Source organism: Phoca vitulina, unplaced genomic scaffold (assembly GCF_004348235.1).
Source record: "Phoca vitulina isolate PV1807 unplaced genomic scaffold, GSC_HSeal_1.0 scaffold12, whole genome shotgun sequence".
In the NCBI taxonomy this organism is placed as follows: domain Eukaryota; kingdom Metazoa; phylum Chordata; class Mammalia; order Carnivora; family Phocidae; genus Phoca; species Phoca vitulina.
This window is the reverse complement of record NW_022589715.1, coordinates 38,687,005-38,704,708: the sequence shown is the minus strand read 5'-3', so window position 1 is coordinate 38,704,708 and position 17,704 is coordinate 38,687,005. Positions and strand designations below refer to the sequence as shown.

The 17,704-nt window shown below is 35.3% G+C and overlaps 1 protein-coding gene across 2 annotated transcripts in view; it reads right to left on the bottom strand.

The window, feature by feature from the left end:
• The window catches only part of PNPT1 (polyribonucleotide nucleotidyltransferase 1), a 44,385-nt gene that overhangs the window by 7,209 nt on the left and 19,472 nt on the right, over window positions 1-17,704 (bottom strand). For both annotated transcript variants that reach the window (XM_032410951.1, XM_032410950.1), the window contains exons 12-22: window positions 16,852-16,948; window positions 16,304-16,406; window positions 12,589-12,659; window positions 10,576-10,612; window positions 8,369-8,435; window positions 8,181-8,270; window positions 6,972-7,025; window positions 2,290-2,396; window positions 1,558-1,629; window positions 1,408-1,471; window positions 13-96 (exon numbers count right to left, since the gene is read on the bottom strand). In XM_032410951.1, the coding sequence (XP_032266842.1) occupies window positions 13-96; window positions 1,408-1,471; window positions 1,558-1,629; window positions 2,290-2,396; window positions 6,972-7,025; window positions 8,181-8,270; window positions 8,369-8,435; window positions 10,576-10,612; window positions 12,589-12,659; window positions 16,304-16,406; window positions 16,852-16,948 (846 nt within the window). The remainder of the gene's footprint in view (window positions 1-12; window positions 97-1,407; window positions 1,472-1,557; window positions 1,630-2,289; window positions 2,397-6,971; window positions 7,026-8,180; window positions 8,271-8,368; window positions 8,436-10,575; window positions 10,613-12,588; window positions 12,660-16,303; window positions 16,407-16,851; window positions 16,949-17,704) is intronic.

Sequence of the window (17,704 nt, the reverse complement as noted above, 5' to 3'; positions counted from 1 at the left end):
TTAGTCCATTACCTACAACAGGTCCATTTTCTTTTCTAGATGCTCGAGGTTTTGAAATGGTTTTGTTCATAATCTGTAGTATCTCCTTCTTTGCCACTATAAGAGATAAAAACATAAAAGTTATAACTACAGTTGACCCTTGAACAACTAGAGATTAGGGATGTCTACCCCTGCATCAAAAATTCGTGTAAAACTTTTGATTCCCCAAAACTTAACTACTAACAGCCTACTTATTGACTGGAAGCCTTACCCATGGAAAAAAACAGTTAAGTAACACATTTTGTTTGTTGTATCTATTATACTCTGTATTCTTACAATAAAGTAAACTAGAGAAAAGAAAATGTTAAGAAAACCATAAGGAACAGAAGATGTATTTACAGTACTGTATGTATATTTATTGAAAAACATTTCTGCATAGGCATGGGATAGGGGGCTGGCCTTGGGATGGCAAAGTTCCATAGCCTGGTGGCTTAGGCTCAGCAGTGGCAACCCCTGGGTGGCCTGCAGGCTGCAACAGTTGCGTGGAGGCATAGTATAGCTGCCTCATCTGCCTGGACATGCACCACTGGCCCATGGCCATACACTGGCACCTGTGGCCGCATGTGAGTATGCTGGTCTCCAGGAGGCCTCGAGGCCAAGGTGCCCTGGTGGGGAGTGAGTCCCCTCCTAATCCCACAGGCACAGAGGACTTAGTGCAGGGACGTCCTATGCAGTGCTGTCCCTGCCCTCTGGGCTTGTTTTTCCACTTCAGCCCAGTCTTCTGCTGGCCAGCCCTGGATGCTCGATGGGACCACCTTCTCAGTACACTGGGCGATCTGCAGCCCTGCCCAGTCATGGCCCCCCCCCTCCCAACCCCCAGGGGCTGCTAATTGCCTCAGCAGGCCTCTTAGGATACTCAGTGCAGCGGGCATGACCTTTGTGCCAGCTGCCTTTAGTTGGTCTGGTGGGATGGGCAGTAGTAAATAAATGACTTGTTGTTGTAAATAAATGCTTTTGTTGCCAACTCTTTAATAAAAACAATCTATGTATAAGTGGACCCATGCAGTTTGAACACACATTGTTCAAAGGTCAACTGTATATAAAATAAATGTGATAAGATAGAGCAGTATTCTTAGTTTTTATAGAGTAAAATCCAAATTCTTTAACTTAGTAATCAAAGCTCTTCATATCCTAATTACCTTTACAATTCTACTTATAGTCCCCTTTCTCCATAAATCTTATCTTAGTCACTTAACTTGTAAAAATTGAATTTTCTCTGGTCTCTCATAAAGGTTTTTACATGAAATTTCATTTTCTAAAGCAGTATTTTATAATAAGCCCATTTTTAATATGCCTAATGGGAATTATAGTTGCCATGAACAAATGAACAATGATGGAAAGAGAATCAGGCACACTGGCTTAACTTACCTGAGGCTTGTTGAATGGCCTCCATTACAATTTTTATTGGTATTCCAGGTAATTTAATATCAGCCTAATGTGGAAAAGTCAAAAAATTATATAAATATTGATTCATTATTTAAATATTATAAAAGTGAAACAAAATAGGTTTTAAAATACCTGTAATGCAGTTATTCCCTTATTGGTGCCGGCTATTTTGAAATCCATGTCACCATTGTAATCTTCAATTCCCTGAAGGAATTTAAGAAATGATATAGTTTTTTTTTTTTAAAGATTTTATTTATTTATTTGACAGGAAGAGAGAGATAGCAAGGGCAGGAACACAAGCGGGGGAGTGGGAGAGGGAGAAGCAGGCTTCCCGCCAAGCAGGGAGCCCAATGCGGGGTTCGATCCCAGGACCCTGGGATCATGACCTGAGTTGAAGGCAGACGCTTAACGACTGAGCCACCCAGGCGCCCCAGAAATGATATAGTTTTAAATAAAAAATTCACCCAGTCACTATAGAGGAATTTTAAAAAACAGCTGTAGAAGTAAACCATGTTCTCTAAGACTAAATACAAAAAAGTATCTTCTACATTAACTACTGCTTCTAATTTGTGGCTTTTTAAGTTAGAAGTGTTTCATCATAAAATCACTTTAAGATCATGTTGCCCCCCCCAAAATGCACAGGGATTCATTTATGATCACCCTGAAGTAAGCCGTTATGGATATTTATACCGTCATATATATATTTTAACTCACATCCTATAAAATCCAGGGCTAGTATGCAGAGGAGGAAAGTAAGAACAAGGACCACCGTTTCTCAAATGTTATTCTTCTAAGCATCCAATACTTATAAAATGTGCATCATCATCTTCACCACTGAATATTTGAAAACATGGATATACTTACCAGAATATCTGTCAGCAAACGATAATCTTCTATTTCACCCTTGTCAGGACTGTTTTTGGTGACCAATCCAATTGCCACACCTGCGACAGCAGATGAAATTGGAACACCTGTAATTGAGAAAAAGAGCTTGTATGTAATGTGTACATCAGCCTAACACACATATTTATCATTCTGTTGATATTTATTTTAAGTGGTGTTTTAAATTTGACATCATCAGAACTAAGCTGGAAAGGTCTTCTATCTACCTCATTTCTTCTTAAGCACATGATAAAAGCCCCTTAAAACAATTCTAAACAGGTAATCACTGTTCTCACAAAAACTTCTATAAAAATAGCAAACTTAACTCTTAATGGAATCCATTTGTCTTTTTACTTTTGGTATATTTATCTTCTTTTTTTGGAAAAGTAACCATGTTATTGGTAAATCCTTCCAGCCTAAACCCCTCAGCTCACCTTCCCATGAAAACCATCAGTAGGTTTGTGTGTGTATCCTCCCAGAAAATTTGTGCCCAAATATGAATCGAAGTGTAAGCTTTTATTTTCTTTACTTATGGAAGCATAGTGAATGCACTCACTATTCTGCACCTTGCGTTTTTTCACTTAATAACATACCTTGGATATTGACACATAATGCCACACAAAGTTCCCACCTTATTCTTTTGAATGGCTGCTTAGTACTCCCTGAATGGATTTATTTATAAGTCACATAACAGAAGTGGGATTACTGAGTAAAAGGGTGTGTGGGTTTACATTTATTATAAATCTGTCAAACTGCCTTCCAGAGTGTAGCATTTTATATTTTTACCAGCAGTATTTGAGGGTGCCTCCTGTTCTACTTTCTTGTTAATTCCTGTCAAACCTTTTGACCTTTGTTCATAAAGGGTAAAAATGGTAGCTTATTGTTTTTAATTTGATTTTTTATAAGTGAGATTAAACTTTTTTAAAATGTTTACATACTGTTTATTTTATTTATTTATTTATTTAGGCTCCATGCCCAGTGTGGAGCCCAATGCAGGGCTTGAACTCACAACCCTGAGATTAAGACCCAAGCTGAGATCAAGAGTTGGACACTTAACCACCTGAGCTACCCAGGCACCCCTTATATTTCTTTTTCTGTGAATTGCCTGTTCATGGCCTTCAACCATTTCCCTACTTGTTTGCTAGTCTTTTTCTTAATGATTTATAAAAGCTCTTTCAATATGGACAGTACATCTTTGTTAAATACAAATATAGAATATTAAAGAAAATATATTATTTCCTAGTCAGTTGACTTTGTTTATTGTGATTTACTTTCCTGTACAGAATTTTTAAAGATATATGAAATCTTGTTGTTCCTGGATTTTAAAAAAAAAAAAAAAGAAAGGTTTTTCCTAATATTTTGATAAAATCTTCCATGTTTCAATTTTTTACAAAACATTTAAGGTTTTATCACTTGAACTTATCTGTTACAAAGGAGTGTGGCGAGGATCTCATTTCATATTCTCTAAGCAATCTCACTTATGCTCATGGTTTTTAACCATAACCTATAATGATGATGACCTAAAAACCTCTCTCTCCTGCCTGTTTCTCTTTTCTAATAAGCCCTAGATCTGTATAGCCAATTTGCCTATTGGACATTTCCAGTTAAATGTCCCCAAAGCACCTTATATGTATGTACATATATTCAAAATGTAATCACACCCAATAAGTCCTTTTTGTCTTGCCTTTCTTATCTTGGTTGAATGCAACTAAGACACTCATGCCAGAATCAACACTTCTTTCCTCATTTCCTATATGAAATTACAAAGATCTGATAGTTTGTCCTTTAAATTTTTTTATAATGCTGTCCTTTCCCCTAAATACTGAAACATCCATTGCTACTCCTTTAGTCCAAGTCCGCATTATTTCTTGCTCTGACAACATTCTCCCTGTCTGGTTTCCCCAATTTTAGTCTCTCCCCTCAGTTTCCATTCTCTCCCACTTCATCCTCTAGGTCTATCACCTAAGCTGAAAAAATTACCAAAAAGAAAAATCAGATTCAAATCACACTATTCCCCTACATAAAATTCTCCTGAGTTCCCCATTATCTGCTTTCAGGAAATTTTATTTATTTATTTATTTTTAAAGATTTTATTTATTTGACAGAGAGAGACACAGTGAGAGAGGGAACACAAGCAGAGGGAGAAAGGGAGAAGCAGGCTCCCCGCCGAGCAGGGAGCCTGATGTGGGGCTCGATCCCAGGACCCTGGGACCATGACCTGAGCCGAAGGCAGATGCTTAACGACTGAGCCACCCAGGCGCCCCAGGCTATCAGGAAATTTTATACATGTTCTTTGGTCAAAATCATTTGGGAAATAGTGCATATCCTGTTCCTAGAGATTCAGAATTCACATTAGCATATTAAAGTTTATTTAACTCCTATTAAATAAACCTGCTTAATCCTGCTCAAATGTACTATAGAACAGAATGATTTTTTTCTCATGGTATACAATAATCAACATCCAGCAGGAACACTAATCATAGAATACTGAGTTGTGAAATATTAGCTTTAAGTTCAAAATCCTTAACATAACAATGACCTTTAAAATCTGGTCCCAGTTTATTACTTAGTTTTTTCAAATACATTTCAGAAACACACCATACTGCTTCATAACTTTGCCCATGTTGTTCCTTTCACATGAAATATGGGCCCTGCTCCTAATGACAGATCAACTACTCAACCTTTAGAACCAGATGAAATGTAGCTGTCTCTATGGAGCTAATTGCCTTCAACCTAATTCTTCATCCATATTGTACATATTTATGTTACCTATCTGAATTTATCTTCTTGATCTATTAGTATGTTTTTTGCACCTGTAAACTTTTTAGAAAATGGGTACCATTTGTATCCCTGAAGCAAGACAGTGCCTGATGTGAGGAATGATAAGCACTCATGTGTTTGAGTTGAACTGCACACCTTTGTTGGCTTTTCCCACAGGACTTGACATTCATTCTTGTCAAATTCAATTTTTTTCTATTTGGCTTCTTATTTTTTATCTTGTTGACATTTTTTTAGAGATCAAAATTGTCATTTAACATACGTCACCCATTCTTTTTTAGCAGTATCCTTTTTATCAGCAGGCCAGTGTTCTAAGTCAATTCAATAATAAAACCATTGACAGGATTTAGAAGGAAACATCCTCAGGCATTCCACTCGACCAAACCATCCTACTGATCAGATTCGCTTGTTTCCTCTACTCATGCTTCAACCAGTTATGAAGGTGCATCTATCATCCATCTCAATTTCTGTATCATTTACAGAAAAATCATGAGCTGCCAAGCTGACTCTAGATATATGGCATAGGCAGCAACCCCCCTCCCAGCTCCAAATCTGGTAATGTTTTCCAAAGTGGGACATTATTTTACGACAGGATTTATTTCAAATGAGTCCCTTCTGCTCCCTTCTCTTCACAGCCCCCTCCTTCCTAAAAATACTTATAAACCTTTTTTTTTAATATTATCTATGTAAGAGTTTTATCAAGGGTCACTGTCAAGTTCACTAGGTTATGCTTTACAGAAAATACCTTACTTTCTTTCAAAATTAAGAACTTTTTGTGTCCTTAGTATACTAGTTTCTGATTTTTCAAATACTGCCAACATTGGTCAGTTATCTCATCCTGAAGTTCTCATCTTTACTTAGGTTGGGTTTTTGTCTAGACCAAAAGATCTGAATTCATTTAAAGCAGTTAAAGACTCTCTTATGATCTCTTTTTACTTTATCTTTCAGTTCACCTTTTTGAGAATATGTTGTGTTTTCCAATATGAAAATGTAAGACTGATTGAATGCAAGCTCCACCAGGACAGGGACTTTGTTTCGTTCATCACTGTGTCCCAAGGGCTTAGGTCAATGCTTGGAAGAGGGGTGGCATCTAGTAAAGATTGGTTGAATCAATGCATGAAGGTGAAAACAGAAAAGTATTTTACCAGCAACCTTAAATATCAGCTTGTTTTTCTGGCACTGAACACAACTAGAAAAGTACCTTTAGGGTTTTTTTTGCTTTGGCTTAAGTTTTCATCTTTCTAGACAGTGTTATTATATATTCCCATGATTCTTTTATCTCATCCTTGGTTATAGTATCCTATCTTTCTGTTTTTCTGTACTATAAATGTGTGAACTTAGAGGGAGCTCCTTGTAGCCTCTTGAGTATCTTTAGGTTCCTTTTCTCTTTCTTCTTGAACAGCATCGTTGGTGTTCCCTTTTGGTGTTTCAAACTGAGATATTATACTGAACCTCTTACAGTCTTTCTTCCTAAAATTCTGTGTATCCTTCTGTGGGTGGTATTGTTCTTCTCATGCCTTGCAAATTGACTGGAAGATTACATGGTTACTTTCCTTTACAGGTCCTAAATACTTACTCTTGCTGGTCCAAACTTTGTTGGTGAATGGAATCAACTGCAGAGCTCTTTACCTTTTAGAAGGTGAGAAAGCTCACTGATTACCAAGGTAAGTAAATAATTTTAGTGTTCTCCCTTTTGCCAAAGATAAGAATTCTAGTAATTATCTGTATAGTTGAAGCTGTACTTTGTAACTATCTTGCTCTGGCCTGGTTTGGTAATCTGTAATCTGACTTCTCAGGTCTTACCAAAATCCAATTTTAAAGAGATCTTGTATTTTATACTAATCAAATACAGATAAAGCATTAGTAGTTTTGACACATAACTTTACCTGCGTCCATTAATGCTAAACTTCCACCACATGCAGATGCCATTGAAGATGATCCTATAGAAACAAAAAATACTTGCTTTTTAATATACTGATTTTTTAAAATGTAGAAAACTATTACTATTGGTTATTTCCTTATAAATATTCAGTATTCTTCTTTTTAAAAGCAATTAAGGCAAGCTCTGTTAAACCAGAAACTATAGGACTACACAGTCCAGTATGATAGTCATTAGGTACATGTAGCTACTAAATTTAAATTAATTGAAATAAATTCAGTCCCTCAAAAATTGCATAGCACAGAGATAACTTCCATCATCACATAAAGTTCTATTGGACAGCAGTGCTATAGATTCTAAGAAACCTCCCAGAAAAACCACCATGCCTCTTTTGTTGCTTAATCAGAAGGTAGTTAAAGATACAGGCTCTGGCTCTCTCACTGGACCCTAAGTTATAGCCTAGTCACACCCTATAGAGAACAGAAAGTCTCTAGTTTAAATTCAGAGGATTTTTGTTGTTGTTGTTTTTAAGTATCTGTGACCATCTCTGTGACCTTTCTGTCTCTAATGGCCATACCTTGCCCTGACCTAGATACTTAATTTTAATTTATATTTGATCTTTTAAAATATATTTTTAAAAGATTTTATTTGAGAGAGAGAGAGAGAGAGAGAGAGCACAAGCAGGGGGCGTGGCAGGCAGAGGGAGAAGCAGGCTCCCCACTGAGCAAGGAGCCCAATGCGGGACACGATCTCAGGACCCTGGGATCATGACTTGAGCCGAAGACAGATGCTTAACTGACTGAGCCACATAGGTGTCCCTAAATTTGATCTTTTAGTCCAGCCTCTCTCTCTGTGCTGTCTACTTATATCTGTGATACCTGATAGGTGTCCCCTGCCTAATGTGTCACTCTCTTTTGGCTCTTTCTCTCTTGAAGCTGGCCTTGCTCTATGGTTTCTAAAAATAAACAAATAACCCCAATTGGATCTGTTATAAAAGATACATAAAGAGAAATATTTGTTTTATATTGCTTTCAAAATATCTCATTAGCTACAAACAGAGATTTAGATAGTATATGATTAACTAAACACATTTTTCTTTTGTCATGGACTTGGGCACTGTGGTAATAAGCATAATGTAACATTAGTTATGGAAAGTTAAGAATATAACGGAATTCTGATCTTTTGACTAGAGGAAAAATTTATTTTAATATCCTACCATTTGACTCTAGGACTTCAGATGTTACTCTTATTGTGAAAGGAAAATCCTTGGGGATAACAGGATACAAAGCTCTCTCAGCAAGAGCACCTAAATTAGAATAGAAAATAATAAGCATAAATGTACTAAGTCCCCATAAGAATACGAGAAAGTTTATAGATATAGAGTATATAGTATATAGAACTCACCATGCCCAAGTTCTCTTCTGTTCACACCAGTGACTTTGCCAATTTCATTAGTGGCATAAGGAGGAAACTTAAAAACAAACAAAAACAGATACATAAACAGCTGACATGAAAAGATCTAAGATATAGTACCAAAATGATAAAAGAAGTTACAAAACAGTAGAATCCCATTTTTTTTAAAGTTCATTTATATACATAGAAAATGTCTGTATAGCTGAACTATACATCAAATTACTAAAAGTAACTATTTCTAATGTGTATTTGAACCAGAGTGGGAAGTGGATGGTTATGGGGATTCACAACATAAATTTCTATAATGTTTAAATTATTAACAATGATGAAATATTATATATTTACAATAAGAAAAATATATACAAATTTAAAAATGCACATTGAGGAAACAGATCTTTTCCAGTAAGGGTTTTCTTTTAGTCAGAGGTTGCAAACTATTTGACCAGTACAGTGTCTCAAAGGAATATGACTTAGTTCAATCATTTAAAATATTGGGAAATGTCCCGTAAAATTTGGAATTCCAGTTTCTCTAACAAAATATTTTTAAAAAGGAGTAATGGTAAATGAATCTTCAAGCCTCTGGATCTAGCAGTCAATTTTCAGGATTGCAGTCAATTTTTAGGAGATAGAAAGAGAAATTTGTTGGATTGCACCATGAGTGTGTACTCAACAACACCCAGACTGCAGGTCAAATGGCTCTGGGACTTCAACAGACAGACTGAAAAGAAAAGAACGTATTGGAGGAGACCTATAGATTAAAAGAGACAGAAATATCAAATTTTAAAAAAATGGACAAGATTACAGTGTCTAGGGAATGTACACTAGAAATGCAAGGAAGTAATTACTATAAAATTTAGGAGAGTAGTTACTTTCAGGGAAAGAAGGGTGTTGAGCCTGGGATGAAAAGCTTGGAGGGGTTTTAGGGGTGACTGGGAACATTTCTATTCTCTGATTTTGGTGGTGGTTATAAGGGTCTCTGCCTTATAAAAACTCATTATGCCATCCTTTGGTTTATAACATTTTCAGTATCTGTGTTTTATTTTTATTTTACAATAAAAAGTTTTTTAAAAATGAAATGATGTAGCAATAACAGCCCATATCCTTTTACTGCCCCCTTCCTTTACTTCTGTTGCCAGTAATCAGCTACAGGTACATTTTTCACAGCTGCCCTTTTTATTAATTTTTTAAAAAAAGATCTTATTTATTTATATGACACAGAGAGAAAGAAAACAAGCACAAGCAGGGGGAGTGGCAGGCAGAGGGAGAGGGAGAAGCAGGCTCCCCACTGAGCAAGGCGCCCAATGCGGGGTTCGATCCCAGGACCCCGGGATCATGACCTGAGCTGAATGCAGACACCAACTAAGCCACCCAGGCGCCCCCACAGCTGCCTTTTTTAAAGACTGCCATCCATGTGCTGTGCAGCTCATGACAAAGGATATGCTTTACTCATTTATAATTCCTTTCTGGCTTCTGCAGCATCTGAGTATATGCAGAACAGGATATTTATAAGGGACTCAAAATCTGTGAAAATCTCCAGGTTTCTGTATATTCTCTATTAATTATAGCATGCTCAACAAAATTGAGATGTTGGGATTCTGGGCAGCCAACAATGGTCACTCAAAAGTGAAGTGACTTGCTACTTTTCACTAGCCTCCTGGCATATATGCTCCAAATACTAAAATTAAAGTGCTATATGTCGTGTCTAGTGCCTTAGGACTTAGTTGTAAATGAGGTCAATCACCAACTCAATAGTTTCACATAAAGTAATTTAATATTAAATACCACAGAGTTTTTTTTACTACTAATCAACTGAGTAAAAATATGAACATTTAAATGAACTAAAGGGAGGAGGTGATTTGTCATTTGAGGTATTTGAAAAGCCCCACTTTTGTTTGATACCAGTGAATGGGTACAACTTTTTCTTGACTAAAATAAAATTGTCTACTATACTTTAACTTTTATGTATGATTCAGAACATGAATTAGTGATTGAAAACTATGACATTTCTCTAAATTCCCTTCTGCATGCAATAAAAGAACATGCCCAAATCCACCTTAACAGATATATAAAACCAGCATAGTAAAATGTTAATAGTAGAACCTAGGCACTGGGCATATGGATATTCACTCTAAAGTTCTTTCAACTTTGCTATATCCTGAAAATTTTTCATAAAATATTGGGGATAAAATTTACCTTACCTCATAATGCAGCATGAAATTTTTATCTTTTATTCCACTATAAACAAAAAGCATAATATTAAAAACATCATATAGATACAAAAAAATAAGTTCAATAAGGAACTAAAAAAGATTTAAGGGGATTTAAAAAAATAATTACATATTAAAGAGAGTTGGTCTGAAATTGAAAACCAGAAGAATTAGAAGGATGAATGTCAGAGACAGTATTTTTTTCTGGGGTTTTATGAATGAATTTTACAGAGATTTAGGAGAACGATTTTGCTTCAAATAGAAATACTTAAATATTCTTTTTTTATTTTTAAAGATTTTATTTATTTATTTGACAGAGAGAGACACAGTGAGAGAGGGAACACAAGCATGGAGAGTGGGAGAGGGAGAAGCGGGCCCCCCGCCGAGCAGGGCGCCCAATGCGGGGCTCGATCCCGGGACTCTGGGATCACGACCTGAGCGCAAGGCAGACGCTTAACAACTGAGCCACCCAGGCGCCCCGAAATACTTAAATATTCTATTTGTATACTAAGACAGTAGACAGTTATTTTTAAGCATTAGTAACTACTGAGAGACTCTTAAATGTTATAAACATATTAGTTAAATCTCAGAATTATGATCTTTCTCCCATTAGTATGTGAAATGAAGATCAGTAACTGAAATGATATAGGGGAGAGCAACCAGGAGATCAGACAGGCAAAGATTTTTTTCAGGGTTTGAAATGAGAAATGTTATGACTGTATCTAGAACAATGGGGAAAATAAGAATGAGAAGAAATACAATTCCTGGAAGCAGGAAACCAGACTTATCTTTAACTGAGGAAAAGACTGGCACATACAGGGTCTTAGCAAAAATAGTGTCCCTGTTGGGTGGGTGTAATTACAAAAGGCACCTTTCTGTACAGAGGCTTGAAAAAGTTCTGAGGTAGGGCTGAATCTGCATAACCATAAACCACAGTGTTGGGAAGAGAAATCTAAAAACCTGACTACAGAAGACTAAAGGAATAACAGATTTGGGTGATTAGAGAGGAGGAAATGGATCATTAGTGCAGTGCCTGCATTTTACAAGATGAAACCAAAGGCCAGCATGGCTGACTGATATGTGCCCTCTCATTTACGTAGGTTACAGACCTAAGATTAGAACATAAAGAGGTACCCTGGCCAAGGCCAGTGCTCTTTCTTATGAAGCTGTGTTTGTTGCCTTTTAGAAGAGAAAGGAGTCAAAGTGAAGAAGGGCAGGGCAACCAAGTTTGGGCTCAGATGGGAATTTAAAATACAAAGTCTAAGAGCTCCCCTCAAAAGGATTATTACAATAACAATCTCGCCTATACACATAGCTGCATTGTCAATTTTATCAGATATGTGAAAAACAATTAGTGATGCTATCCTGAAGATACTGGGGGTTATCCTCATCAGTTGAGCAGTAGGAAGAGGGAGGCAGAGTCTTATGGTCTTCTGAGACCCTTACCAAGAGAAAGGGAAGCAACCCTGGTAGGCACTGAGCAAAGAAAAGAACTGTGGCTGATGCAGTAGTGCTGGTGAGGACTGTAACATAGATTCTCATCATCTGAAATCGATGAACAAGATTTTACTGCTGACTCTTTAGGAACAGAGGAGGAGAGCCAAGTATTTCTGAACATAAATTTCAATGTGGCTTGGGTTTAAGTAAGGCTTTTTTTACTTATTAACAGCCTCCAGATTCTTTTTAGCAACTGAGACTCTTGCTTATGTATTTGCTCTCTTGTTTATAACAGAAAAAGCTACCCATATCTGTCCTGAGGAATGGTTCTAGAGACAGAGACTAAACTGAATGTACCCATGTTAAAAACACCTTAAAAATCACTATTATGTAAACAGAAAAATAAAGTACAGAGATAATTGGTTTAAAAAAAGTAGTAATAAATAATAATATACTATATGAGCTTCAATTATATACTGGAATATCATAACTTACTTTAAAACATAGCAAACATATGTTTTAGGACATACTAACATACTTTAAAACTTACCGAAAAACGTAACTTACTTTATGGCTGTTATAATTCGGTCTGACTTCATACTGGATTCTAATGAATCAAATGTAACAGTACAAAGCACCTACAATAATAAGAAAAAACCTGTCAGACTTTAATTTACTAACAATGAAGAGGAAAACTAAAACTATTTTAAAAACCCAGTTAGCTATTAAAGAAATGGGATAAGTAAATTCTATACAAACCTTGCCATGCTACTTAATACAGTAAACATTTATTCATTCTATAAATATGAGAGTTATGTGCAAATCTCAATAATCCAAAGGTCTAACATCATAGACTACATATGTAAAGCACTGTATCAGAAGTACTGAGGGAGGACAGGAAGAGGAAAGTATGTTTGTAAAACCTGGCTATAAAGGAAGCCCCAATAAAGGTCCAGCCAGGGAGGGAAAAATAAAATAAGATGGGATCAGAGAGGGAGACAAACCATAAGAGACTCTTAACTATAGGAAACAAACTGAGGGTTGCTGGATGGGGGGAGTGGGTGGGGGGGAGGGGTAAGTGGGTGATGGGCATTAAGGAGGGCACATGATGTAATGAGCATTGGGTGTTATATGCAACTATGTATCACTGAACATACAGAATAATATAGAATATGCTAATTAATTGAATTTAAATAAAATTTAAAAAAATAAATAAGTAAAGGTCCAGCCAATAAAACTGCCTACTTAAAAAAAATCCAATCTTCTTTGGAGGAACATAATGTAATCCAAACTCAACAATGCATCATTCACAAAATCCAAGATACACGCTACAGAAAAATAGGAAATGGTACCCATTCTCAAGAAAAAAAATAATGAGTAGATTGCCCCAAGCTAATTCAGATGTTGGATTAACAGACAAGGATTTTCAATAGCTCTTATAATTATGCTCAAAGATATAAAGAAAAACAAATGGAAATTCTAAAACTTAAAGATACATTATCTTATGATGGAAAGGAGATGACAAGAGTCAATGAACATGGAGATGGTTTAACAGAAATTGCCAAATCTAACGAACAAAGAAGAAGGGGTGTGGGGTGGGGTAGGGAAAACATATCTTCAGGGACCTGTGGGACAATTTCCAAAGCATTAACATATATACTTACAATCTCATAAGGAGAGATAAGAGAATAAGGTAGAAAAAATATTTGAAGAAATTATAGCTGAAATCCCTAAAGTTTGTTGGAAGACACAAATTTACAGGTTCAAGCTCAGGAAACTCTTAGTATGATAAATATAAAGAAGAGTACACTTTTCATAGTTATACTGTTGAAAACCCAAACAGAAAGAAAATCTGGAAAGCACCCAGATGAAGACAATAAATAGAAAACAGGGAGCAATGATTTGAATGCATCCTTTTTATAAGGAAAAAAAGAAAAAATAAAAAAAATAAAAAAGAGTGGAACATTCTTTTAAGTGCTAAAAGAAAAAAGCATCAGCCCAGAATCTAAATCTTGCAAAAAACATTCTTTGTACATAAAGGCAAAATAAAGACATCTTCAGATAAATAAAATACAAGAATTTGTTGTCAGAAGGCCCACAGGACAATAATAAAGAAAGTCTTATCAGATTGAAGGAAACAATACTAGATGGAAACTTGGATTTTCAGAAAGAAATACAAAGCATCATAAATTATAAATACATAGGTCAATAAAAAAGACTATCTTTTCCCTCTTAACTTCTGAAAATACATGATTATTTAAAATACAAGTTGTAACACTGCCTTGTGGAGTTTATAATATGTAGATGTAACTCATAAGACAACTACAGCATAATGTGTGAAGCAGTACAAAAAGTTAAGGATATATACTGTATTCTCTATAGTACCCACTAAAAAAATAATGCAAAGGTATAGCTAAAAAACAAAGAGACATTAAAATTGAATTTTAAAAAATATTCAGTTAATCCAAAAAGAAGGCAAAATAGAAAAAAAACAGAGGGGGCAAACAAAAACAAATAATGACAGGCTAAATTCAATCACATCAATAATTCAATTGAACATTAATGAACTAAACACTCTTAAAAAAGCTGAGACTGTCAGAATAGCTAACAGAAGTATGCAGGATATCTTAATGGAGTTATTTTTAAAAATTTATTAAAAGGCATAAAAGAAAACCTGCATCAAGAGTGATACTGTTTATTGAAAAGACTGTGATTTAAACTGTAAAAATAAAATTTCTCTCAAGTTAATTTATAAATTCAGTGCAATACCAATCTAAAGAAAGATTTTTTTTCCCCCCAGAACTTAATATAATACTAAAATTCAAATGAAGGAACAAATGTACCAGAATAGCTAAGATAATTTTGAGGGGCAGGGGAGAATAAAAAAGGGAAGATTTGCTTCTCATCTATTAACATACCTGCAAACCATAGTAGCTAAAACAGTGTTACACTGGCCCAGGAAATTCACAGAACGATGGAAGAGAATATAGTTCAAAAATGTGTTTATAAACTTTGAATACAGATAAATTGACATTATAAGTCAACGGAAAAAATGAATTATTAGTAAATGTGTTGTAAAATTGGCTCACTCTGGAGGTTTTCATCTCACACCATATCTAAGAGTAAACTCCAAGATAGATTAATGGTCTAATAGCTACAACTAGAAAGTTAATAGAAAAACTAGATGCCTAATTTTGTGACTTTGGGGGTAAGGAAAGATTTCTTAAATAAGACTTTAAAAACACAAATCACAAAATAAAAAAGGGAAGGATTAACAACATCAAAACTAAAGATTTCAGGTTCACTCTAGACAAAGTAGGCTACCACAAGCAAAGTTAAAAGGCTTGTGATAAAGAGGGAGATAATATACTCAAATTCTGGTTACTGAAAAGGATTAATGTTTGAAACACATAAAAAAAACATTTAAAAATAGGAAGAAAAAAGGATACAACCAGATAATTCACAAAAGAGCAAACCTGAACCAGGGCCACCATATTGCTCAAGTTCAGGGACACTATCCATGTGACAAGAGAGCCCTGGAGGGTGTGCAGGCCCCCAGGGTATGATTTATGCACTGACCACGTTGACTGGCTATGATATAAAGAGATCCTCAGCCTCATAGGGAAATACAAATGAAAGCAAGGAATACCACTTGGTCCCGATTTGATTGGCAAAATTAAAGTAGTGATTAATATAAGAAAAAGGAGGAGGTATAAAGCAAATACCATACACAAAACAATGGATACACATATATGTTAAATACAAGAGAACAGGTGCTAATGTAAGGGAAAAGAATAGGACTGAGGTATAGGCTAAATAGAGAAAACAAATGAGGGCCCTGAATAGACCAAAAATAGACAATATGCCATACACTAAATTTTGTGCATCAAGATTAAAAGAAAAATACGATAAAGATACCAGGTAATTCTAGAAAATGCAAACCGATTTATAGTGACAAAAGCAGATCAACAGTTGCCTAAGGAATGGGAGGGAAGCAGGAAGAAGGGATTATAGAGAGGCAGGTGGAAACTTTTGGGGGTGATCGATAAGTTCATTACCCCAGTTGTATACACGTGAAAATCTATTAAACATACACTTTAAATATGTGCAGTTTCTTGGATGGCAATTATACCTCAAAAAAGCTGTTAAAAATATTTTTAAAAAATCAGGTATTAACAAATTCCATATGATAAAAATCTATAGTCTCTACATAATATACTTCTATTAGTCTAATTAAGCAACCCAGAATCAGCAAATAATTATAGCGTTTTACATATATTACCTGTGTTTGTCCCCTCTGAAATAATGCTGATCCATGAAGAGTTTTAAACATATCTACCTCACAATTTATATTCCTAAGTGAAGTCAAATCTCGACCATCGCACCTATAGTAATAAAGAAGTATGTAAAGCAGTGTTCAAAATCAGAAATATCACCTATTATCTCTTATTCCTACCAGGAAGTTCTCAATCCCAATTGTGTATCATATCACCTGTGGAGCTTTAAGAACTTTAAAAATAATACAGGTACCCGATCCCCACCCTAAATCCCACTGAATCAGAATCTCAGGTTGTGACCCATACACTTGTACTGTTAAAGAAGTTCTACAGGCAATTCTGACGTGTATTCAGGGTTGTGAAGCACTGCTCTACACATAAGTCCCATAGAGAAACAGACACATCCACACACTCTTCAAAACCCATTTATGAAATATCATAATTCTTTAATGTTCACTTGAAAAAACCAGTTCCTTGCTTTGTGCAAGTTGCCACTTTCAACGCAACTTACAGAGGCACATACTTCAATTCCATCAAGAAAGGGTATATTTACCTTTTGTATTCATTCAAAATAATACTTCTAAAAACTTCCTTTGCAACAACATTGAAGGATTCTATTATTTCATATGTATCAGCCTCTGGAAATTTTTCTATAGAAAGAAAGACAAACCAAAACAAAAGTTTTCTCTTTTTGGAAGATAAGATTTCTCTTCAATTCATTGTATCAAATCAGTTAACTATGGGAGTAAACCAAGGGAGTTGATACTGAACTATTTAGTCCTCAAGCAAACAAAGTAGATAAATCAAATATTCTCAAGTAGGAGAGACACAAGTATTATACCTCAAACATATTGTTATTGAGAACTTAATTTGTTTTTTACCAGAACAACAATGCTTTGTAATTAGCTTTCTATTGTATTATGTTACTAACAAATCCAGCCATTTTATGAAAAGGTCTGAGTGACACTTTTAAGATTAAGAGTAATCACCATCAATGTTTTACCTTAGGAACTTTTCTCTTAGTCTGCAAATAGAGAAATAATTTGCTTTATACGTTACAAATCCCTACTGGCTGCCTTTTTAGTTAACATTTATCAAATTCTTTCAGGACCCATATACTATACATGTTTTTTTAAGTGCCTTTAATCTTTGTAACAACTTATGAGGTATATTCTATTCTTATCACCATTCTAAAGAAGAAAATACAGGCTTAACAAAGTAAATTGCCTGAGATCACACAGGCAGTTGACAGATACAGCTGTGACCTGAATACAGGTCTGTCTGCCTGCCTAGGCTTATGTTTTTAAATGTTAAGCTACTTTATCAACTGATTCATGCCAAGTCTTAAGCAATGTTCTCTTAAGCATTTGTTTTATTAAATATGATTTCTAGAGAGCTAAATTCTC